This window comes from Mustela nivalis (assembly GCF_964662115.1).
Source record: "Mustela nivalis genome assembly, chromosome: 5".
Taxonomy (NCBI): domain Eukaryota; kingdom Metazoa; phylum Chordata; class Mammalia; order Carnivora; family Mustelidae; genus Mustela; species Mustela nivalis.
Genome location: NC_139024.1, coordinates 22,825,890 through 22,851,791, shown reverse-complemented (window position 1 = coordinate 22,851,791; position 25,902 = coordinate 22,825,890). Strand labels below are relative to the sequence as shown.

At 37.1% G+C, this 25,902-nt stretch overlaps 1 protein-coding gene across 3 annotated transcripts in view; it reads right to left on the bottom strand.

Moving 5' to 3' along the window:
- Positions 1–11,449: 11,449 nt before the first annotated feature.
- The window catches only part of SESN1 (sestrin 1), a 119,749-nt gene continuing 105,296 nt past the window's right edge, over positions 11,450–25,902 (bottom strand). For all 3 annotated transcript variants that reach the window (XM_082732052.1, XM_082732053.1, XM_082732054.1), the window contains 9 exons: positions 24,983–25,048; positions 24,010–24,210; positions 23,250–23,432; positions 21,145–21,387; positions 18,103–18,250; positions 16,853–16,965; positions 14,568–14,758; positions 13,213–13,357; positions 11,450–12,616 (listed from right to left, as the gene is read on the bottom strand). In XM_082732052.1, the coding sequence (XP_082588178.1) occupies positions 12,530–12,616; positions 13,213–13,357; positions 14,568–14,758; positions 16,853–16,965; positions 18,103–18,250; positions 21,145–21,387; positions 23,250–23,432; positions 24,010–24,210; positions 24,983–25,048 (1,377 nt within the window). In that variant the 3' untranslated portion in view covers positions 11,450–12,529. The remainder of the gene's footprint in view (positions 12,617–13,212; positions 13,358–14,567; positions 14,759–16,852; positions 16,966–18,102; positions 18,251–21,144; positions 21,388–23,249; positions 23,433–24,009; positions 24,211–24,982; positions 25,049–25,902) is intronic.

Below are 25,902 nucleotides of genomic sequence, written 5' to 3'. Positions count from 1 at the left end.
CCATTGCTTTTTTTTGGCTTTCTGTTTGGATGATCTGTCCATTTCAGTACAGGGGTGTAAAGATCCCCTACTATTGTATTACTATCGATTAGTTCCCTTATGTTTTTTGACCATTTTATGTACTGGGGGCTTCTATGTTGGGTGAGTAAATATTTATAACTATTGTATCTTCTTGTTGGATTGTCCCATCTATTAGTGTATAGTGTCCTTCTCTTTTGTTACTTTCTTTGTTTTAAAGTCTCTTTTGTCAGATATAAGAATCGCTACTCTGCTTCCTTTTAATATCCATTGATGTGATAGATGTTTCTCCATCCTTTCACTTTCAACTTTCAAGTTGCAGGTGTCTTTAGGTCTAAAATGGGTTTCTGTTGGTAACATATAGATGGGTCTTATTATTATTTTTTTTAATCTGTTCTGTCACCCTATGTCTTTTTTTTTTTTAAGATTTTATTTATCAGATAGAGATCATAAGTAGGCAGAGAGGCAGGCAGAGGGGGAAGGGGAAGTAGACTCCCTGCTGATCAGAGAGCCTGATGCAGGGCTCAGGACTCTGAGACCATGACCTGAGCCGAAGGCAGAGGCTCTAACCCACTGAGCCAAGCAGGTGCCCCACCCTATATCTTTTGATTAGAGTGTTTCGTCCATTTACATTCAAAGCAATTATTGCTGGATATGTACTTATTTCCCCTTTATTACTTGTTTTCTGGTTTTTTCTGAAGATTTTCTCTGAGCCTTTCTTGTCTTTCTTGTTTTGGTTATTTTCTTTAGTGATATGTTTGGATTTCTTTCTCTTTATTCTTTGTATATTAGTGTTTTTCGATATATATAGTTACCATTAGGTTTGTATATAACCCCTCCTCCATATAGCCATCTCTTTGAAGTTGATGGTTGTTTGAGTTTGAACTCCTCTCCTTCCCATGTTTTAGATATATGTTATTATATTTAAAACTTTTTTTGTGAGTTCCTTGGCTGATTTTTTTTTTTACAGAAATATTCATTTTTATAGCTTTTTGTGTTTCCTACCTCTATGCTGTCACTTTTGGCCTCTCCACTCAGAGTCCCTTTTAATATTTCTTGTACATCTGATTAATGGTCATAAAGTTCTTTAGTTTTTGTTTGGGAAACTCTTTATGTCTCCTATTCTGAATGACAGCCTTGTTGTATAGAGCATTCTTGGCTGCAGATTTCCCCCCATTCAATCCTTTGAATATACCATGCCTCGCCCTTCTGGCTTACAAAATTTCTGTTGAAAACTCTCCTGGTAGCCTTATGGATTTTCCCTTGTAACTTAATGACTTCTTTTGTCTTGCTACTTTTAATTTTTTTTTCCCTTTAACTCTATATTTTACCAGCTTAATTACAGTATGTCTGGTGTGGGTCGTCTTTTGTCGATTTTTGTTGTGGGTTCTCTCTGCCTTCTGGATCTGGATATCTGTTTCCTTCCCCAGGTTAGGGAAGTTTTCAGCTATTATTTCTTCAAATAAATTTTCTTACCCCTTTTCTCTCTTTCTGGAACTTCTATAATGTGAGTATTGTTACATTTAATGTAGTCACTGAATTTCCTAAGTCTGTTCTCATTTTGCATAATACTTTTCTCTCTCTTTTGTTCAGCTTGACTATTTCCCATCACATTGTCTTCTAAGTCATAAATTTTTTCCCCTGCTTCTTCCATCCTGCTGTACATTCCATCAAGTATGTTTCTCATTTTGTTTATTGTGCCCTTTATCTCTGCTAGATTATTCCTTATCTCTGTGTTAAGGGACTCATTCATGTCTTTTACTCCTAAGTTCATGAGTATCCTTGTGCTCATTACTTTAAATTCCTATCAGGAATGTTATTTATATCTGTTTCACTTAGATCTCTGGCTGTGGCCTGGCTTATTCTTTCACCTGGAATAAATTTTTCTCATCATTTTGTCTGCCTCTCTGTCTGTTTCTGTGGGTTAAGAAAGTCAGTTGTGTCTTCTGCTCTTGCAAGTTGTGACTTTGCAAAGAGGTCCTGGAATGCCCTGCAGTGCAGTGTCCCCTGTTCACCAATGTTCATCACTGGCATTTCAGGAGAGTGTCCTCTTTGTGCTTCTTATGCCCTGCTGTTGTGCTTGAATCACTCTTCCTTTCAGTGCAATTGTCTGCACTGACTCTCTGCCTGTTGTGGGCTGTGCTTGCTCTTTCTGGTGTCAGTTGGACCCAGGCAGACCAGCCTGGCAGACAAGGGTGGCAGTGTTAGCAAAATTTGTGCTGGGCCACTAGTCCTAAGCTGAAGACCCTGAAGTGCAGTGGTGGTTGAGGGCTGTGAGCCCTGGTAGGGGTGTGAGGCTGGGCATGGTCAGCCAGCGCTATGGCATGTTTGGGGATGCCCGCCTTGGCAGAGTGTGGCAGTTGGGCACAATGTGGAGGGGCAGCTGTGCACCTGGTGGCTGGGTCGGACACCTGTGCAGCTTAACAAAGTTTGCCCTGGGCCCAGGGCTGGGACTAGCAGGCTTGGAGCAGGTGAGTCCTTAAGGCAAACCCATGGGTGTCATACATTGCTAGCAGTTAGATAGAACGTGTTTGTGCGATCCCAGCCCTGCAGGTGGTTCTATGTTTATGCTGGGGGCAGGGGAGGAAAATAGTGCTCACCAGCTCCCTTGTTTTTGAAGAAGTACCCCAACATGCTCCAAAAGCAGTATGAACTGATCTGTCTCCTGTTTGCCCCCAGCATTGTATAAACTGCTGGTTTTATGTTGTCTCTCCACATAGGCTGCTGTCTCTTGAAGGGTGGTGACCCAGCTATCACTTGCCCTCCTGGCTTGCCCAGTGCTGAGTCAGCTGAGTTAAACTCCATGATTCAAGTCCCACTCTTTTTTTCTGTTTGTTTGTTTCAATGAGAGCTTTATTAAGATGTAATTCACATACCATAAAATTTACCCTTTTAAAGTGTACAATTCAGCAGTGTCTTTTTAAAAAATTCTCTATTTAAATTCAGTTTAGCTAACATATAGTGTATTAGTAGTTTCAGGGGTAGAATTTAGTGATTCGTCACTGCATATAACCCCCGGTATTCATCACATCATGTGTCCTCTGCAGTGCTCAGACCCAGTTACCCCATTCCCCCCTACCTCCCTTTCCCTTCACCACCTCCTCCAGCAGCCCTCAGTTTGTTTCCTTTGGTTCAGCATCTCTTATGGTTTAACTCCTTCTATTTTATCTTACTTTATTTTTCCTTCCCTTCCCCTATGTTCATCAGTTTTTTCTTAAATTCCACGTATGAGTGAAATCATATGGTAGTTGTTTTTTCTAATTTATTTCACTTAGCATAATACCCTCTAGTTCTATCCGCATCATTGCAAATGGAAGATTTCATTCTTTTTGATGACTGAGTATTATTCCTGTGTGTGTGTGTATGTATATGTGTGTGTATGCACACATTTTTCTGTAATATACAGAAATATACATGTGTGCATATATACATATTTACAATATACATTTTATTCATTTATCTGTCAGTGGACATCTGGGCTCTTTCCATAGTTTGGATATTGTGGACTTTGCTGGTATAACCAATGTGGTGCAGGTGCCCCTTTGGATCACTACATTTGTATCTTTGGATAAATACCTAGCTAATGGAATTGCTGGATCATAGGGTAGCTCTATTTTTAACTTTTTTGTTGTTGTTATTTTTATTAACATATAATGTGTTATTTGCCCCAGGGATACAGGACTGTCAATCGTCAGGCTTACAAACTTCCCAGCACTCACCATATCATATACTTCCCCAATAGCCAACCACCCTATCCCTAACCCCCACCCCCAGCAACCCTCAGTTTGTGAGATTAAGAGTCTCTTATGGTTTGTCTGCCTCCTGATCCCATTTTGTTTCATTTTTTCCTTCCCTACCCCCCAAACCCCCCACTCTGCCTCTCAAATTCCTCATATCAGAGAGCTTATATAATTTTCTTTCTTTGAGTGACTTATTTTGCTCAGCATAATACCCTCTAGTTCCATCCATGTCATTGGAAATGGCAAGATTTCATTTCTTTTGATGGCTGCATAGTATTCCATTGTGTATATATACATCTTTATTCATTTATCTGTTGATGGATATCTAGGTTCTTTCTACAGTTTGGCTATTGTGGACATTGCTGCTATAAACATTCAGGTGCACATGCCCCTTCGGATCACTATGTTTGTATCTTTAGGGTAAATACCCAGTAGTGTGATTGCTGGGTCGTAGGGTAGCTCTATTTTCAACTTTTTGAGGAACCTCCATACTGTTTTCCAGATTGTCTGCACCAGCTTGCATTCCCACCAACGGTGTAGGAAGGTTTCCCTTTCTCTGCATCCTCACCAACATCAATTGTTTCCTGCCTTGTTAATTTTAGCCATTCTGACTGGTGTGAGGTGGTATCTCACTGTGGTTTTGATTGTATTCCCCTGATGCTGAGTGGTGTTGAGCATTTTTTCATGTTTCTGCTAGCCATTTTGATGTCTTCTTTGGAGAAATGTCTGTTTATGTCTTCTGCCCATTTCTTGATTGAATTATTTGTTCTTTGGGTGTTGAGTTTGAGAAGCTCTTTTTTAGTTCTTTATCTGATAAAACACTTCCAAGTCCCAATGGTTTTGCAAACTCACAGAACTCGGCTTCTCTGGACTGTCATTTATTTTTTAAGTAGGCTCTATGCCTACTTTGAGTAGGGCTCAAACTCATGAGCCCAAGATCAAGCATCCCCTGTTCTACTGATTGAGCCAGCCAGGTGCCTCAGGCCCTCTGGTTTTTAAAGCCAAATGTTATGGGGGATTAGTCTTCCTCATGCAAGCTCTCTGGTATGAGGGCCTGTCTCTCTGTTTTCTTTGCACACACAGCTTCCTCCCTCCTATGGGCAGCCTCCTTTCACCTTTCTGGCCCTCCTAACCTTTCAGATGCAGCTTCTTCTCTGTATTTAGTTGTGGAATTTGTTTTGCCAGTCTTCAGATCATTCTCTCGTTTATTGACTTGGATGTGGATGATATCTGTTTGAAAATGTGGGACAGAGTGAGCTCAGGGTCCTCCTACTCCACCATCTTCCCAAGCTCTTCTCTTGTAATGTGTTTGTCTGGCTTTGGTATCAGGATACTTCTGGCCTCCAAATGAGTTTGGAAGTGCTCCCACTTCTTCAATTTTTGGGAAGAGTTTAAGAATTAGTGTTAATTCTTTAAATGGTAGAATTCTCCAGTGAAACTCTAATCTTGGGCTTTGTTGGGAAGTTTCTGATTACTGATTCAGTCTCCTTAGTAGATATAGGTCTGTTTAGATTTTCTGTTTCTTCATGATTCAGTCTTGGTAGGTTGTGTGATTCTAAATTATCCAATTTTATTGCATAGAGTTGTTCAGAGTATTTTCTTGTAATACTTTTTTGTTACATTGTAACATCCCCTTTTTCATTTCTGATTTTACTTGACTCTTCTTTCTTAATCTATTTAAGGTCTGTCAATTCTGTTGATCTTTTTGAACAGCTCTTAGTTTTTATTGACTGTCCCCACTCCATAGTCTGTTTTATTTATTTCTGCTCTAAATTTTATTTTCTTCCTTCAGCAAGCTTTGGTTTAGATTGTTTTTCTTTATCTGGTTCCTTGAAGTGTGAAGTTAGATTGTTGATTTGAGATCTTTTTTCTTTAGTGTAAGGGTTTATAGTTATAAACTTCTTAGTACTGTATCCTATAAATTTTGGTATATTGTATTTTCATTCTAATTTGTCTTGAGGTATTTTCTAATTGCTTTTGTGATTTCTTCTCTGAAGCATTGGTTTGAGAATGTGTTTACTATTTACATACTTGTGGACTTTCCAGTTTTTTTTTTTTTTACTACTTATTTCCAGTTTTATTCCTTTATGATCAAAAGTTACTCTGATTTAAATTTTTAAAATTTTTCTTGACTTGTTCTGTGACCTAACATGTGTTCAGTCCTATAGAATATTCCATGGGCACCTAAGCAGTCTGTTGCTGATGCATGGAGAGTGTTCTGTATATTTCTGGTAAGTCCAACTAGTCTATAGTTGTTAAAATCTTGTTTCCTTAGTCATCTTCTGGTTGTTCTACCCATGATTAAAAGTGAGTTATTGAATCTCCTACTATTATTGTGTTGCTATCTATGTCTCTCCAATTTTTTTTTGTTTGCTTCATATATTTAGGTGCTATAGGATTTGTTGCCTATATATTTATAATTGTTATAGCTTCATGGTGAATTGACTGCTTTGTCTGATATTAATATAACCACCTCTGTTCTCTTTTGGTTATCATTTGCATAGAATGTTTTTTTCCATTCTTTCACTTTCAGCCCGTATGTGTCCTTAGATCTGAAGTTGGTCTTTTGTAGATAGCATATAGTTAGATCCTCTTGTTCTATGTTATCCATTGAGCCAATCTTTGTCTTTTGGGGAATTTAATGCATTTACATCTAATATAATTACTGATATGGAGGGAATTACTATTGACATTTCATTAACTGTTTTCTGTATATTTTATAGCATTTTGTCCCTTATTTCCCCCTTTTCCTTTGTGTTTCATTATTATTTTTTTTTTTTTTTTTGTAGTGACACGCTTTGATGGCTTTCTCACTTCTTTCTGTGTAAATTCTAGACATATTTTGTGATTCCCATGGGGAGCATATAAAAAAATCTTAGTTACAAAAATCTATTTTAAATAGATATCTTGCATTACAAAAACTCCACTCCTTCACATTTCTGGCCACCCCCACTTTGTTAGTGATGTCACAAATTACATCTTTATATATCTTGTAACCATTACCATGGATTTATATTTTTTATGCTTTTGTTTTTGAATTCAATACAAGAACTAAAAGTGGATTTATGTGCCCAAATTACAATAATAAAGTTTTCATATTTGTCACATATTTACCATTGTCAGATGATTTTATATTTTCATATGGCCTTGCATTGTTCTGTAGCATCCTTTTGTTTCAACCTAAAGGACTTACTTGTAGTGCAGGTCTAGTGATAATAAATTCCTTCAGATAAATTCTGGGAAAGCCCTAACTTGTCCCCTATTTTTAAAGAACAGTTTTGCTGATACGGTATTCGTAGTTGGTAGTTTTTTTCCTCTCAGCACTTAAGAGTATATCATTCTACTGCTCTCTGGCCTGTACAGTTTCATCTTTTTTTTTTTTTTTTTTAAGTAGTCTCTATGCTCAACATGGATGGGCTTGAACTCACAACCCTGAGATCAAGTCATGTGCTCCACCCACTGAACCAGCCAGGTGCCCCTCTGGCCTGAAGGTTTATGCTAAGAAACCTTTTGAAATCTTGTAGATGCGCCATTGAACAAGACAACTTCCAGGATTTGTTTTCTTTGACTTTCATCAGTTTGGTAATAATGTGTCCTCCTGTGGGTTTCTTTGGATTTATCTTGGGATTAGTTGAGCTTCTTGAATTAGTATGCCCATTTCTTTCCTCAAATTTGGTAAATTTTCATTCATTATTCCACTAAATAAGTTCACTGCTCCTTTTGCTCTCTCTTCTCCAATACCAGTAACATGTATGTTGGCTTGCTTGATAATGCCCTGTAAGTCCCTTAGGCTTTCTGCACTTCATTTTCCTTTTTGTCCCCCTGCCTTGTTAATTTCCAAATACCTGTCTCCAGGGTTGCTGGTTCGTTCTTCTGTCTGATCAAGTACCTGTTGAGCTCCTCTACTGAATTTTTCAATTGTTCTCTTCAGATCAGAATTTGTTCTTTTTTATAGCTTGTCTCTTTGACAACAATCTCATCTTGTTTGTGTGTTTTCCTTCTTTGTCAATTATGTTTTAGTTCATTGAGTATCTTTAAGGCAATCGTTTTAAATTCTCATCAGTAAATTCAGAGATCTGCATTTCTTTAGGGTCAGTTTCTGGAGATTTTTGTGTTGTAGAGTAGGCCACATTCCCTTGTTTATATGTTTTGTTAACTTTATTGGGATATGGGCATTTGAAAAACAGTCACTTCTTCCAGCTTTTACAGACTGGCTTTGCTCATTAACTTCCAGCTAGAAGTTCTGGAACCTCTCAAACGTTTTTTGGGGGTATATCCCCTCTTCTTGAGTTTATGTGTGTAGTTTCATTTCAGGATATACATCTGCTTTTAACTGTTTGAATTTTCCTAAGAGGCTTGCCCCTGTTTCTTCTCAGGACTTTTCTATTTCAGTTTTTATTGTATCTGTTTGTACTTTCTTGCAACCTCTGCAGTCTAAACTGTAAACTCCCTGCTGTTCTAAGAAACCATTGTGCTCACTTCTGCTTTCAGTGGCTTGTAATCATCAGCCAATCCAAACCATGCCACCACTCCCACTAGTGCTCCAAGTCAGGTCTCAAGCAGCACCAAGACAAGCCAGACTGTTGGACACAAATACACAAGTTCTACTTTTTCCTTCCTGCCCTGAGGGAGGGGCCAAGAATTGGGATTTATTTGTGTCATGCTGTGCCTATACTAGAGAGAGGGGCAAGTATTTCCATTAACTTCCCTACATGTTTTGGTATAGCTTCCTCCTGGTTTTAATTCTGCCTGGTGCTGTAGCTTTGCAACTAGGTTCTAGAGTCTTCACAAAGGTATTTTGGTTCTGTGCTGTTGATAACTCAGTGTCTCCATGGGAAATGAGGACCTGGTGTCCTCGTTTGGTATCACTTCCTACTCACTTGGCTTTTGCTATCTCTTGATTGATACTCATTAGTCACAGATATGCCAATAAGCTTTCACAGTATCTTCATGTTGGAAAATATGCTTATCCAACAACTTTTCTTTAAAACTAATTTGAAATGCCTAAACCATTAGAAAAATAAAACTCTCTCAGCTTTTAAATGAATTTGAAATTATCACCACCATTTATATGAAGTTAAACTTAAAAATTACAGTAAATACAGATGTGTTTGGAACTTAATTCTTATAATAAGAGATATTGAGGTAAGTTTGGCCTGATAAAAAATTTCCCCAATTTTTACCACAAAACCTCTCAGATTAAAAACAAACAAATAAATCCTGGAAACCTCAACCAGAAATCTTTTCACTATTTAAGTAATTTTGCTCTTGTGGGGGAGGTTTTTGGTATCCAATATTCTATTTTGCCTCCTCAATTATTTTGTCAATTCTTAGTTTAAAAGATTATAGTAACATTACAAATCCTGTGTGTTTAATTTTAAGAAAACATTCTGAGTAACAGGAAACATCTATTCAATAAGGTATTGAAACATCAACTTTGTACCACAGGATGCCTTTATTACTTTAGGTATAGGCATACTTTTTTACTTGTTAAAGTTTTCATTTCAACTTGTGATTTCTTAGTGATTCTATAAACTTCAGTGGACTAAGATAATACATTTGGCTGATCTTGTTTGGTGATCATCCTGTTATTGATTAGAACTTCTAGCAGAGATTTTAAGAGAAAGTGTAAAGAACCAAGAGCAGAATAAGTAAAACTTCAACTATATCCACTGTAACCTCACTTATGGGGTTCGCCTGTATTGTTATAACTCAGCAGCACTCAGAAAATGGCAAAGGCGGGGCGCCTGGGTGGCTCAGTGGGTTAAGCCGCTGCCTTAGGCTCAGGTCATGATCCCAGGGTCCTGGGATCAAGTCCCGCATCGGGCTCTCTGCTCAGCAGGGAGCCTGCTTCCCTCTCTCTTTCTCTGCCTGCCTCTCTGTCTACTTGTAATCTCTGTCAAATAAACAAACAAACAAAAAAATCTATAAAAAAAAAAAAAGAAAGAAAATGGCAAAGGCATGATGCAAATTCAATGGGTAGGACCATGGATATATTATTGTAAGCTAATTAGAAATGGATTTAGGGTTTTTTTTAAGGTTTTATTTATTTGACAGAGAGACACAGTGATAGAGGGAACACAAGCAGGGAGAGTGGGAGAGGGAGAGGGAGAAGCAGGCTTCCTGCTGAGCAGGGAGCCCAATGCAGGGCTCGATCCCAGGACTCTGGGATTATGAACTGAGCCAAAGGCAGACACATAATGACTGCACCACCCAGGCACCCCTTTAAATATAAAATATATTGATAACAACAGTCTTGTCTTCTCACCAGGGTATGTAACTTTGAAGGCAGGAACCAATTCTATTTAAAATTCTGCCTCCCTCCTCTCATCCATACATGATAAATTTGTACGCACTGGATTGAGCTCAAATGTTTTGGTAAGTAACAGTTATTACAACAGCTTTGATTATATTTAGAGCTCAATGATTTAATGATTTAAATTTGACGGTATCTTTTTGTTCTGTCGTCAAATTAGACTTTGTTTCTAATAATTCTTTTTAAGCTTTTAAGTAATCTCTATACCCAATGTGGGGTTTGAACTTACAACTCCAAGATCAGGAGTCACATGCTCAACCAACTTTTAAGGGGGTAGGAGAGAAGTTTAATACATTCACCAAATTAAAAGACAACATACTATAGACACTTCAGAAATCTAAATGAAATGCCAGGTGACCAACCAGTGAAATTCACCAAATTTTGGTTAAGAAAATTTTACAATAATAGAATAAAAATTCTAAAAATTACAGCCAAAATTATAATTCTTTTTTTAAAAAAGATTTTGAGAGAGCGCATGAGCAGGGGGCAGGAACAAGCAGACTCCTTGCCAAGCTGGGAGCCTGATGTGGGGCTTGATCCCAGAACCCTGAGTAAGTCAGGTGCTTACCACTGGAGACACCCAGGCACTCCCAACAATTCTCATTCTAGCTTACATTCAGTATTAACCTGTGTGAACTGTCCCACATGGTAAGATTCGACTGGTCTATAGATCAATTATTATGTGGGGATGAGCCAGCCCAGTGTCCCTTATTTGAAATCTGAAACATCTCAGTTCAAAAGCACAAAGCAGGGGTGCCTGGGTGGCTCAGAGGGTTAAAGCCTCTGCTTTCGGCTTAAGTCATGATCCCAGGGTCCTGGGATTGAGCCCCCCATCAGGATCTCTCCTCGGTGGGGAGCCTGCTTCCTCCTTTCTCTCTCTGCCTGCCTCTCCGCCTACTTGTGATCTCTCTCTGTTGAATAAATAAATCTTAAAAAAAAAAAGGGACAATGCATGAGGCCATAAATTAGTCTTATCTAAGACCATGAAGGTGTACTCTTCTTTGTAACTTTTAAAAGGACATTAAAAGTTTGCTATTTAATAGTCTCTCATCTGATTACAGCATTATTTAAGTGTGAATCTACTTGGTTGATAAAAGTAAACAGAAACTCAGAATGGTAACTGATTGTGTAGTCATGACTTAAGAGCTTGAAATAGGGGGCACCTGGGTGGCTCAGTGGGTTAAAGCCTCTGCCTTCGGCTCAGGTCATGATCCCAGGGTCCTGGGATCGAGTCCCACATCGGGCTCTCTGCTAGGCAGGGAGCCTGCTTCCCTTCCTCTCCCTGCCTCTCTCTACCTACTTTTGATTTCTCTCTCTGTCAAATAAATAAATAAAATCTTAAAAAAAAAAAAAGAGCTTGAGATAGTACATAAAATTGGAGAAAAAAATGATTCTTTATTGAAAAATACCAATAATACTGACAGACTTCAAAAGCAATTCACGCTTCCAGAATACAAAGTGTACTTAATACATTTTTTCAATCTTTTTGCATTTCAAACAAAGTTAGCATTTTTGTAAATCAAATTTGATAACCCGACTAAAAATATTTTCCAGCTTTATTATTTAAACGGCTCCACAATCTTTAAAGTGGGGACCATGAGGCGGGCAGGAGCAAAGGGGCAGAATGCACCTGGGACTGCGCAGCAGTCTACAGCAACATTTCCCACAACTTCAGGCTGGAAACAAAATACTGCACAAGACAGCTGCCCTCCAGTGTCAGAGAATCTTGGGAAAGAGCATATGAAAAGATAGCTAGCTTTCCTTACAATTTATACTCTTTCATTTAAGATTGCTTTTTGAACAAAATCTTTAAGAATGCCACTGTAATTTAATTCATCCAATGAAAGAAATGAACTGTTACCATCAAAATGGCCTTTGCCGAGCTATAATAATTCTATGCTTTTTTAAATGCAAAAAAAAAAATAACACATATGCAAGTTAATTTGAAACCACACAAATTAGGTATGTAGGCTCAGATAGTAGCAGTGTTCACTTTTATTACTAATAGCTTAACTGGAACAGCCACTCTATAGTCATTCCACCAGCAGAAATAGCAGCACCAAGATCTAAAATTCTTTATGTATAAAAAGCTTATGTCATTATCCAAGTCCCATTCTCTGCATGCTCCAATTCTTGTTATCTTATTTAACATAAAAGCAACAGGATTTGGAGAGTTACTATTTGCTGTATTAAAACAGTTATACAGCATCTTGTACTGTCAAAAAGCAAAATACTGTGAACGGCAGCCCTTCTTCACAGCTCTACACTTGAAGCTGCCAAGCATTCACTGCTCGTGCCAGCAGTGGTGTTTCCACAGTAACATAGCAAAAACTAAAGGAATCATGGCACAATGGATTTCTGAATTCTTTTATCTACCATTGGTCCTGGGGCTTAGTACCATCCCCTGTAGACTATATCTGCTGATCATTCCATTATCTTTAATGGAGGAAAGGCATCAGGTCATATAGCGGGTAATGGCTCTCAGAGCGTAGAGGAGTTCTGCTTGCATCCGAGCTTCTATAAGAAGCAGATTAACATGAACCTGAATATAAAACACAACATAATTTAAGGTAGGGTTATAAGCATCCCCAATCAGTTTCTCAGCGCAGCTAAAACCCCCTAAACTAAGTACATTTTCTGAGTGCTACTGAATAACTTAGAAGTCTTGACTTTGTCTAAAATGAAAGCCATCTAATGTTCTTCTTGGATAGACACTGGTTTATATTTATATCTGATCACATCCCTTCTTGGAAGTTTGTTACACTTCAGAAAATCTAGACATTGCTTTATTAGAATACCAACTTCCTCTGCCAAATCATTTAATAATTTAATTTTAAAAAAGATGGATCAAAGACCAGACATTTCTATCTATAAACAAGTAAAAAAGAGCTCTTGCAAAATGGTCTTCTTTCTCCCAAGCAGTGACAGTCAGGCCAGCACTTCTGAAGTGAGACCAGCTACCTGTTTTTATTCTTTTACTCTAACACTATAATGAGGTTCCTTCCAAGAGATATCAGGGATAGATGTGCAGGAATGTTCTTCTCTGGATTGGAAGAGGTGATGGAAAGGATTTGAGGGCCATTAGATAGCTGAAGGAGAATGAGAGTCACTGTTGAACAAACCACAACAGGTACATACCTTCTCAGAGTGCTTAAACTGCCTCCAGAAGCTATCATACATTCTTTTGGTAACTTTTTCGGGAGTGCAAACAACAGTTTTGATATAAACTTTAAAGCTACGGTCCAATAGCTGGTTAATTTCACCATAGTCATAGTCATCATATCTGTTAAAAGACAAAATGAGAATTATATTTTCAATATATACTCTTTTCTTATGAAATTATGGGCAATAATAGTAAATTCTTCTTCCCTCTCTGTCCCCCAAATAACTGCTTTACAATGTTTAATTGGGGGTGGATAAGTGAACAGAAAGGGATGAGAAACAGAAGTTAGGGAGAGGAACAAAATCTGCCAGTGCCCAAGCAGGAGTATATATTTATAATCATAAAGAAGCAAACACACTGAGGAAATTGTGGGAAAAGCGTGAGAACTGCTGAAGTTAAGAATTCCACAAATCAAACAATATTTATTGGTTACTCTTGCAATGATATATAGATGGTAATCCACTTATGTAAATGAAAACAATTACAATTATCCCTTTTTTCTCTCATGTTTCCAGGAGTTTCTGGGATCAGATGAGGAAAAAAATGGTGGGGGGTTGGCAGACGATTATTCCAAAGAGAAGGATGATCTATAGATGGCCTCATAGCGTCTACACTTAGGAAAGGCTATTCTTTAAGCTGAGATGGTTATATGCAGCAGTGTCTGCTCTGTCCCAGTGGGTGATGGCTTCTAGAACAGCCAGAGACTGAAGTGTCTTATTTGGTATTCAGTGGAAAAGGAAAAAATCAAAAAACTCTTCCAAAGCTGGCTTTACTACTTTTCTGGAGGTGGTGAGTCAATAGTCTGGTCACTGATAAAATTAACAGCAAGATTTTACAGCTAAAATAATCAAAGTCTTACAGTGTGGAGTTCGTGTATATATGTTAGAAGGTGGTATATATGTAATGGTTGCATTTCCTATATAACAAAATATGGCTGAATACCTAACAGTCGGGACATGAAAATTTTGCATTTTGATGATGTATCATGGGATTAGGTAGTCCTCAGAAGGAGCTTGAGAAGAGCTAGGAGTGCACTATAAGGGTACCAATTTCCAAGGAGATGATATCAAAGATGTTTGAGGCACACTTTTCCTTCATGCTCTAGGACCAGCTTGCTTGCCCTCATCTTCCCTGGAGGCATCTGTCATTTAACTCTTGTCAATGTCCCTCACTCCCTTCTGCCTAGCTAGGAAGGAGTGGTTCATAAGCAGCATAAAAATAAGCTATTGTGATGGGAGCATTTGTATATGTGTGTCTTGCATGTGTGTTCCAAGCACCTGAATAATTGAGTCCAGAGGAAAATATTTCTTTATAAACATAACAGACTAACCTTATTCCAAACATGCAGTGAATATAGTTCCAAATAGCTCGTCTAAGCATTGAGGTATCGACATCTTTGTGCATTGCCATTGTATTATAAGTAAGATTGTAAGCAATGTGAAATTTTTCATCAATCAACTGTCCCACATCTGGATAAAGGCGATTTACCAAAGAATAACCATGGTCTTCCCAGCAATAGTCCTAAGTACAGAAAACAGAACAAATGTGAATAATTAAAATGTGGCCAAGTATGTAGTTCTAGGTCTACTGTTCTGTCGATGGTGAGATTACTGGCAGTTGGAATCTCCTGCCTTTCTAGTGCATCCTAGTTCCCAGCTTGACCTGCAGTATAATCTGATGTTTTCAATTTCTATACTGCAGCACACAAAGCTTTCGTAACTCAGTGAGTGTAAAAAACCAATGGGATTCTTTCTGACACATAGACTACCCATTTTCAGCTTCCTCTCACTCTGTCCTCATTCAGCATCTAGAGGCAACCTCTCTCTCCTTTTCCCTCACTGCAGCTATTCCAACAGTCCTCAAATTTTGTACATTTTTAATTCAGAACCACCACTCATACCTTTTCCTCCTTCCTTTCTCTTAGTGCTGAGTTTCCTAATTCGTTTTCCTACATTAAATCTTCCTGCTTCCTTTATTTCTACCTCAAGCAAAGTAAGCCCCTACACTACTAAGTTGCTCTCATATTAATTTTCCTGGAACGCCTCTTTGGTATGTTATCACTCTGATCCCCAAACTTACAAACCTGACCAATTTTAAACTAGCTTCCCACTAATCAGAAGTAGGGATCCTTTGCTTCAAACACTCAGCATCCAGCCAATTTCTTTATGATCCCTTCCCCCACTCTGTCTCTCAACTGAAGCTCAATTATTGCCTGTAGTCTCCTCTGCTTTCCAAAGCCCATGCTTCTGGATCATTTAAATCTTTCAAATCCTAATTTACTCCATAAAATTTCTAGTCTACATGATCTCTTCAATTCTATTTCATGACACAATTATATTATCAAGTAGGAATATTCTGTAACTCTTCCTTGTGCCAAAATTTTTGTCCCTATAAACACCATCTTCATCACTTGAGCAAAGAAACAAAATCCTATAGGTCTCAAATATTCACATTTCTGATAAAGGTTATTAACATTAGCCCTTCACAATAATTAAGGAAGCTGGAGTATCAACTAATCTGAATTAAATACTTTACTTACCTTACCTACCTAAATATTTATGCAATAGACTATTTAAAAAATACATTTAGGCTGCAGTATGTTTCTACTAATCAATTGGATTGGAAGCAGTCTTATAAAGCTTAGAGCACGGAATAAATATTTGCTAATTGATGATTTTCAACTTTTATTGTGGAACCAGAGAACATAGCTACTGAGAGATGTTTGTAAAACACTTTTAGCATCATGCCTCCTGCTAAGCAAAAACAAAGGAGGAGCCTGGTAACCTAGAGGATGACTAGGTCCCTAAGTTTCATGAACTCAATATGCACACAACTATACTGAGGGAGTTTTACTGTGTATTTCAAAGTTAGTGACTGGGGAGCTAAAGAAACTGGGTCTACCGACAATAATTCTATTCCCTATATCACTTAATTTTATTCACTCTAAGAGATAAGTGCTAAGTACTTTTGGACTAACATTTATGTGAATCCTCATTGCTTCCAACAACACTCAGTACATATTTTAAAGGGAATTAGGATACTGTAATTGTCCTGATTAATTTTCTGTTGTATCTATAAAAACTCACCCAATTAAAAACAAAACAAAAAGAAAACAAAAACTTACTCTCTCTAAAAAGAACAAAGCATATCTTTCACTTCTGATTTTTTTTTTTTATCTTCTTTCCTTCCACCCACATACATATAATGCTTGAGTTGCTGGGGACATTTCTCTTGCCACTCAGGCCTGGTGCATATCAGGACCTCGTTGTAGCACTGGCGCTCAACAGGAAGAGGGGAGAAAAGCCAGTGCTCTGCATGCTACTGTTATTCGTGGCTCAGATATATCAGGGACTTGAGTTTTAGCGCACCAGGTATCTGGGAACCTAACCTAATATTGCGATTTAGTTTTATGGATGAATGTATTTTGATTTCTGATTCACTGGTTTATGAACTTTAACAATAAAATAAATATATTTAAGGGAACTGCCTGACATAGAAAAGTTATTTCTTTCTGCAACATTTTGTAATTCTCAAATCCAGGGACTTTTTCTTATTTTAAGTCAGATTGACATACTTCTAACCTGTCAGGTGCATAACACTAAGTTGCAATTTTACCTGAACTCGAAATGTTGGCACATGCATCCCATGTCTAGAGAAATCCTTATAGCCGTAACTAGTATCCTCAAAGTGACGAGACACATCTCTTGCTGGTGTGACTTCTTCATCATCTGAAATAATTAAACAAAAAAGTCACTGAAAGCTTTTCAAAAACAGGATGCTAGAAATTCATTTTACCTACAACAAGTAAAAATAGGATAACTCTGACACTGAGTAGTCAACTAAAGTCTTAAAACCACAGAGAGAAATCGCTTATTTACCAGTGTAATAAGATTCTCTGTTATAACAAATATTCATGGTTGACTTTACTATGCTTTGCATTCTTCTCTTTCATATACCCTCTGATGTCCCCACTCTAATTTTAGATTATCAAGTGCTACTTTAAAGTAAGCACACAAAATCTTAACATACTTTTGGATAATCTTTATGGTGATAAATCATCTGTGCTCTATAGTTTAACACTTAAAGACTATTTCCGGTTGAATATCAATGTCCTATAATATATAATATGATCTCTCTAACACCTCAAAGGTCCTAGAAACAACTCTGGAATGGTGAATCACTTTATAATGTTTCCTGAACTTTTGGGATTATTTTCACGTTTATCTGAAGAAAATAGAAACAAAAACTTTTCCTCAGGGAGAAACAAGAGAACATCCAACCTTCATTTATACAAATTTCATTTTTTCTTTGCTATTAGGAAATTTGGTGCTTTTAACACATCTACTCTTTTCCCCACTCTATTATCAAGACATTTTGAGATACTTTAATTTTTTTCCTTTAAATTACCTGGTTTAAATATTAAATCCTATAGCCTGTGTATAAAGGCCAAACATAAAGGATTTAAGTTTGTTGTTAGCTGTCTAATAAATAGCTCCTTTGCATAAAACATAGAATTCTAAAGCTGAAAAGCAACCTTGGAGCTTTATGAACTCAATTTCCTAATATTAAAGAAGAGGAAAAAGAGCATTCATATGTTAAGTGACTTACATTCACAAAGCTTATTGGCAGTGAATTTTAGTACTAAAACTCAAATATCCTCTTTTAGTTTAGTGCTATTTATACTATAACGCCCTTTTCTCGGTTGCCTGCTTTATTTATAAGCAGGAATACCTATGTAATAATAGCCTCTCTAAAAGGAAAAACATTTGATGTTTTGAAACTTTTATTTAAATTCTTTAAATAAAGTGGGGATCTTTTGGGGGAAGCAACAGAAATTCTGTTGACTATGTAATGACTGCTTTTACCTGAAGAGAAGACAAACATGCTCTCTCTTTTTTCTATTTCAAAACGTGAAGCCATCTCTTCCTGACTTGCCTCTTCTTCATCTCGACATTCTTGTAACTGCCTCATCTTTTCCATGAGGGCTTCAACCTCAAAGAAGGAATCACTTACCTAAAGAGAAAATACAACTAATGTTACATATGTAAGATAAAGGTTGAAATTTTAAAATTTTCTTATTAGGATACAAATTCTTATGAAACAGAACAGAATATAGGGAAAATAGACTGTATGATTCTTAAAGTACAAGAATGATTAAAAAATGGAATTATTTTGGCCTGTTACATATATAGATATGCAGATTTTAAAAAATGATTTTTTTTTTTAAAGATTTTATTTATTTGTCAGAGAGAGAGCGAGCAAGAGCGAGCACAGGCAGACAGAGTGGAAGGCAGAGTCAGAGGGAGAAGCAGGCTCCCTGTGGAGCAAGGAGCCCGATGTGGGACTCGATCCCAGGATGCTGGGATCATGACCTGAGCCGAAGGCAGCTGCTTAACCAACTGAGCCACCCAGGCGTCCCTAAAAAATGATTTTAAGAACACATTTTTACCTTACAAAATCAGTAATAATATCATTAATAGCATTAACAGTAAGTTAATGCTAAGTTTTAAGAATTAAAATTTAAAACTAGTTGTCAATATAAACAAACTGCTCAGTTAAATAAGATACAAAGTAAAAGTGGTTTTGCATCAACTATGCACATTGGTTGTATTGTCATTTCATGATGATGACTCTATCATCTTCAAATTATAGTAATCAGCTCTAATTTGCCAATTAAGAATAAAACCTGGGGTGCCTGGGTGGCTCAGTGGGTTGAAGCCTCTGCCTTCCGCTCAGGTCATGATCCCAGGGTCCTGGGATTGAGCCCTGCATCGGGCTCTCTGCTCAGCGGGGAGCCTGCTTCCCCCTCTCTCTCTGCCTGCCTCTCTGCCTACTTATGATTTCTGACAGTCAAATAAATAAATAAAATCTTTAAAAAAAAAAAAAAAGAATGAAACCTGTCCTTTCAGGACTGGAATTCTCTATCTGACCTCTGCAAATGGGTCTGGCAGTCACAATTTGTAGTGAACTGATTCCCCCAAAATATACTACAACTCAAGCTGACTTGTTATATTCAAAATCCTACTTCTAAGTAGTCCGGAGTACATATATACATAGTGCTAACTGTACCTACCTACAAACTAAAGCTACTGCTCATTCGTCTGCTGTCCAAAAAAGCATTCCTGCCTTTCTGCACAAATACATACTCAAAGAGTACAAGTTCTGGAATTTCCAATAATGAAACAAGGTTTTTCATTTAATACATATCATGTCAGCATTAAGAGGTGGCCTCTCCATTCATATGTATGTATGTATGTATGTATGTGTGTGTGTATATATGTATATATTATGCACATATAAATACATATATGTGTGTGCATATATATGTGTGTATATATATATATATATAATAACTTTTTCTTTTGTGTAAACCCATCTTACATTTTATTTTATTTTTTTTTATTTTTAAAGATTTTATTTTATTATTATTTATTTGACAGAGAGAAATCACAAGTAGATGGAGAGGCAGGCAGAGAGAGAGAGGGAAGCAGGCTCTCCGCTGAGCAGAGAGCCCGATGCGGGACTCGATCCCAGGACTCTGAGATCATGACCCGAGCCGAAGGCAGCGGCCTAACCCACTGAGCCACCCAGGCGCCCCCATCTTACATTTTAATTCTCTTAAGCACTAATAGACAAAATACCTATTAGTTGAAGATTTAAGGCAAGTTCTGGCCCTTCCAAAGGTGCTGTGAGACTCCCCCCCACCCCATGATCTTCTTTAGTCTTGTTCTAAATCCATCGTGGGGAAGGACAACAATCCAACTCCAAGCATCCTAGCAACTGATATACACTCTGCCTTAGACCATCTCATAACCCTTCTGTTTTAATAATCAGTGGCCAAAGGTGGGGCTATAACATGAATCCAGGTAGCTCAACAGAGGGTGAAACTGATGGTCTTGAACCTTGTCAGCACAGCAGTGATCAACTCTGGGAAAAATGTTTCCCTTCAAGTGCTAATCTCACAATATGTAAATGCTACTTCTTATTTAGCACCCAATAAATGCCAGCTGTATTAGGCCTTTAACTTCTTTAGAAACATTTTATTTAAACCTCAACCTTGTGTTTGACCTTTATTTATGAATGAAAGAACAGAGGCTCAGGGGGGTTAGGTAACTTGCCCACAGTCAAATATATACACTAAAGGCAATTCAAACTGTTTAAATCTGCTCCAAAGGAATAATATAACTCAGAAAATCTATGCAAAGTATTCAGAAGACTGTGATGCTGTTTCTGTGATTTCTTTTTAGAAACATAAGTAAACTTTCACTATAGCAAAGGAATGAAAAAGGAATTTTGACTCATCATATTCAGGAAATTAAAACCTACTTATAGAAAATTCAACTTGTTCTAATCTGTTTCAAAGGAATAACAAAATTAAGAAAATATAAAAGCCAGAGAAAAGGAGGAATAGAAGTGAAAATGTTTTAATAAATTTACATTCACTTTTATATATATTTGTGCCAAGTTAAACATGAGAAAGAATTTTAAAAGGAGAAATTTCCAGGTAAAGGCTGATTAAATCTTCTGAAAGATAATTATGAAACCAGCCTGTTTCTTTTATGCAAAAGGAAGGAAAAGAATGTGATCAGCATCAGGAAGTCTTGGACCACCAAGTTGCAAGATCTCAGCCTCCCATCATCTCACTGCAGCACCCAGCCAATACTAGCTGGCTCTGATGGGGCACATGCTGATGGCTCCTGATCCTAAAATTACTCGAGGGTCTTAAAATTTTACATATCCCTTAGCACTAAATGAGTGTTGGGCATTTAGAGGAATGAACAGATAGAGGGGCCTAATATCTCTATGGACTTCAAGGGTGGGTTTTCTAAGTCACATGAAAAAAACAATAAAACAGCAATTACTGTGATTAGTCTTATGATGATAATCCTGTAACAGATAATACTTACTGAAACATTTCCTGCTGAGTTGACCTGCATCTCATCCACACTGTGATTGCCGTTTGTAATGTCACAGATGCAGTAGTTACTAACCGAAGGAGGTCTGAAGGTGTGGCCACCATCGCAATGAATTTCTGGACTGATTCCACAGCCAAACGTGAATGAGGCAAGAGAATGATAGTGTGTGAGGAGAACTACTGCATGTACCAGTTCTGCAAGGGACCAGCTGTGCTCTTCAGCTTTTAAAAGTCCCTTAAGGAAAAAAAAATGAGAACATATTTATACACTGGGTTACGGTGTTGGTAAAAGTGAATAGTTCATCTTGGTATTTAACCTCCTTAAAACAGGAATAGTCACTACATAAAACCTAGAGTAAAATTATAATTTGAGACATGCAGAACCCAGAATTTGCTAAAATAATTACTTATTTTCAAATAGAGCTTAACATAACCTGCTAATGACACTCATTATTTTGATTTTCTGAAATCCTGATTTTTTTTTTAAAGATTTTATTTATTTATTTGACAGACAGAGATCACAAGTAGGCAGAGAGGCAGAGAGAGAGAGAGAGGAGGAAGCAGGCTCCCTGCTGAGCAGAGAGCCCGATGCGGGACTCGATCCCGGGACCCCGAGATCATGACCTGAGCCGAAGGCAGCGGCTTAACCCACTGAGCCACCCAGGCACCCTGAAATCCTGATTTAAATGTAATAGAACGCACTTTGCTTAAATGCAGTTGCCATATTTCAGATGGTGGATTATAAATGCATTAACTGCTTTTAGTTCAAAGTCTCATCCAGGTGTATTTCAAGTGACAGCTACTGTATAAAATATGCCCGTGTTTTTCTCTATTATCAAGCTTTCTCAAGAAATCTTAAAGACAGTCGTTTGAACAACTTGACTCTGAATATTCCTAAATCATCAGATTATAATTATTATTTTAAAAACTATGCTCAAGGTAAAGGCTACGAGTTTTCAGTCTTACAAATTTGTATCCCTTCTGCTTCATTATCTGTTTTATAATCTTGTTTAATCTTCCATTACCAGATGATACAACAGACACTATGTTAATCATATTCAAATTTTATATCTTAATCAGATGCTTCAATTATGTAATAATATCTGAAATGTTCTATGAAATAGAAAGATAAGCCCCCAAATATGTTGTATTTTTAAGAATTTCTACTACATGGTAGTTACTTTTAGGGAATGTCTATCTACCTTTATTCTATTAGTAAACAGAATCAGAAAGAACTACTTCAAACTGCATTTGAAAAAGATACATAAATGCCACTTCACACCTATCAGAATGGCTAAAATCTGAAACACTGATATATCAGATGCTGGTAAGGATGTGGAGAAAAAGGAATGCTCATCCACTGTTGGTGGGAATGCAAACTGCTGTAGCCATTTAAGAAGACCGTTTCAGTTTCTTACAAAGCTAAACATAGGTTTGCCATGCAATCCAACAACCATATTCCTAGTTATTTACCTGAGTTGAAAGCTTACAGCCACCCCCCCCAAAATATTCAAAATGGTAAATAACCAGGATGGCTTTCAAATAAACTGTGGTACCTCCCTACATTGTATTATTCAGTAATAAAGAAATGAGCCATTAAGCCCACAAAATGCACAGAGGAATCTTAAATGCATATTGATAAGTAAAAGAAGCTCATCTGAAAAGGCAATATATTGTATGACTCCAACCCTAATATTCTGAAAGGGCAAAATAAATGATAGTAAAATGATCAGGGGAGAGAGATGAATTAAGTGGAGCACAGAGGATTCTTAGAGCAGTGAAACTATTTTATATGATAATATAATCGTGGACAGATGATATGCATTTGTCAAAACCTATAGAACTGTAGAACACAAAGAGTGGACCCTAATGTAAACTACAGACTTTAGTTAACAGTAATATATCAATATTGATTCTTTGATTACAGCACATATACCATACTAATGATAGATGTTAATAGGAAAGACTTGGGGGGAGGTTCAAGGGAGTGGAATACAGGAACTCTGTACTTTCTGTAAACCTAAAATTGCTCTAAAAAATAAAAGTCTATTTAAAAAAATCTCTAAGGGACACCCTAGATATATTACTTCTACTTACCTCAATATGTTCTTTGGTAATAAGCCAAGGTCTATGCGCTAACACTTTGTTAAGTTCTCCTAAATTTTGTAGTTTTTGAGGAGCATTCTCTAAACCATTAAGCCACTTGGGGTCCCCACCAACATGAAGGAAATCATTTACATGGAGGTTCACTAAGTAGGAACACTGGTGTCTTGCTGCAGCCTTAAAAGAAAACAAAAAGATCAATCCAGCTATAAATATTAAAAGGTTCTGATTGGTATTTTTGCAAAATTTCCATAAACTACAGAAACAGTTTCATATAAACATTAAAAAAGATCACACATACCATAGAAAGCACCTCCAAAATACCCCAAGAACAAACAAAATATATGGTAAAAATATTTGAACCTTAGAAACTGTATTTATATAACAACTTTCAGATCCTCAGATTAACAAACTTTTAATAAAGGTGCCAACCATTATATAATGGAGCATAATTTAAAAACTGAACAGGAGTAGCACCACTTATGTCAATGTGAGCTATCTGTAAAAGTGGACTAAATCCTTTGCTCTTCTTTATTCTCATTTAATGGAAAATGGTTCTCAAGAGTATATAAATACATATTTCTTTTTACTGTTATACTTGAGAGTATACTTATTTAGAAAGAGGAAAAACCACATAATACCTAACAGGAATCCAATTAAAAGAATATAAGTATTTATCCTGTATTTAAAGCATTAGCCATCTCTTAAAAAGATTAATAAAGGAGGCAGGATTTTTCACTTTATGTATACAAACCATTATTCCAATGTAGTGCCGATAATGTAGGGGTAATGGCCCATCCATTTGCAGTAGATAGTGTTGAGTTTTAAGGAAACTTTCTAGATATTGTGGGTGAAAAACCATCACTAATGTAATGTTATCCAAACGACCCAAAGCAGCAAAAGAATCTGCAAATAAAGTATGCATCTGTGCGTCTTCACTACCCACTTGGAGAATCTGTATAAAAGAGAAGAAAACCATGGTTACATAAATGTAAATTGGTGTTAGAATGCAGTGTATACCTATTTTCTTTAAGTGTCATCTAGAAGCAGGTTAAATCTGACTTGAGAGAGGTGTGAAATCTGAAATCTGAAAATTTAACTCAACTGGTAGTGAGATAGAAGAATAAACAGTCACATATTGTGTAGAAGGAGATAAACAACAAAGGTTGAACATTAAAGGCCATCTAGATAGGTTGCTTGCAGACTTGGCCAGAATCCAGATAAAGCAGCAGATTTAGATGATCAAATTTGCAGAGCTTGCAAACAGACACTAAAGCTTTTCCCCTTTCCTTATAACGCCTACTCTCACTCATTTAAGGAGAACCAAAATTAACATCAAACAATGCTTGAAAACAAAGCACAGAAATTTCTACATATTTAGAATTAAAGATCCAATCTTGCACTGATACCAGTCTGTGGAGATGGTTGACCAAGTAACTCAGGTATGGGCAGACACCTAAACATCTAAATATAAGGAGATGGAGAATCACTGGTCAAAAACAAGTCTTACCTTTCCTTGACTAAATATGGGTGTTAGAAAAGCATGAAATACTAGAAATCAACATGACTGTAACAGCTTCCTAATCCCACAGATTCACTGCCAAAGCATGATTATTAACTCTGCGTAAAACATGTTGTCCAACAGTTGTTCAGATGCCAGGATGTGGGTCATGAAAGCTTTTCCTTAAAAGCATACAGTTCACTATGTACTTTCACAAACAACATACCTCCTTTTCTGGGATGAATCTGCTTGGTCCGTGTCCTAGTGGTCGAGGAATTCTAATTCCAAGTTCCTAGAAAAGAAAATTACACCATCTCAAGCCTCCAGCAGTAAACAACATGAACTGAGGCTACAGGAATGGGAGAGAAAAACAACCAGTTGAACAGAGACAGGCTTGTTTTGGTGGTTTGTTTTCATTGCTATATATACATACCACTCCTCTGTTTGCATCGCATAGCTGATAAGAGCTTATAATATGACTAAAGACAATAAAACCTGCTTCACTAAAAGCAGAGTTTTGCATAAAGTACTTGGCAGAAAGTCTAGAACAGAAAGTTCAGCACATAGTAACCAACCCTGTGGACTGTCAGTGATACAAAATAAGACTAATGTGTTTGTACATCCAAAACTCAACCAACCAAAACACTAATCCCTGTGTATCTTGTCAAGAAATGAGAAAATCCTAACTTCTACCTAGATGTCTTCAACTAAAAGGAGTGTAATTATCATTATAGCTATAATAACACTTCACAATAAGAGAAGAGATACTATGAAATATAGAAAGCAGTGACTTAAATCCACAAAAGAGAAATTACTGCAGGGCATGTTTTCTCTGTGGCAGAGTAAAACAATCTTAGAGAAACTAATTTTGTGAGTTTGCTTTAAGTTTTGTATACACTATAATGTTATCATCTTTGTTTATATATATTATATATATATATGTATTAAAGATTTTATTTATTATTTGACAGAGAGAGACATAGTAAGAGAAGGAACACAAGCAGGGAGAGAGAGAGAGAGGGAGAAGCAGGCTTCCCACCAAGCAGGGAGCCTGAGGTGGGGCTCAATCCCATGACCCTGGGATCATGACCTGAGCCACCCAGGCACCCCTCCTTATATTTTTGAGAAGCTCAACTAATTAAGATA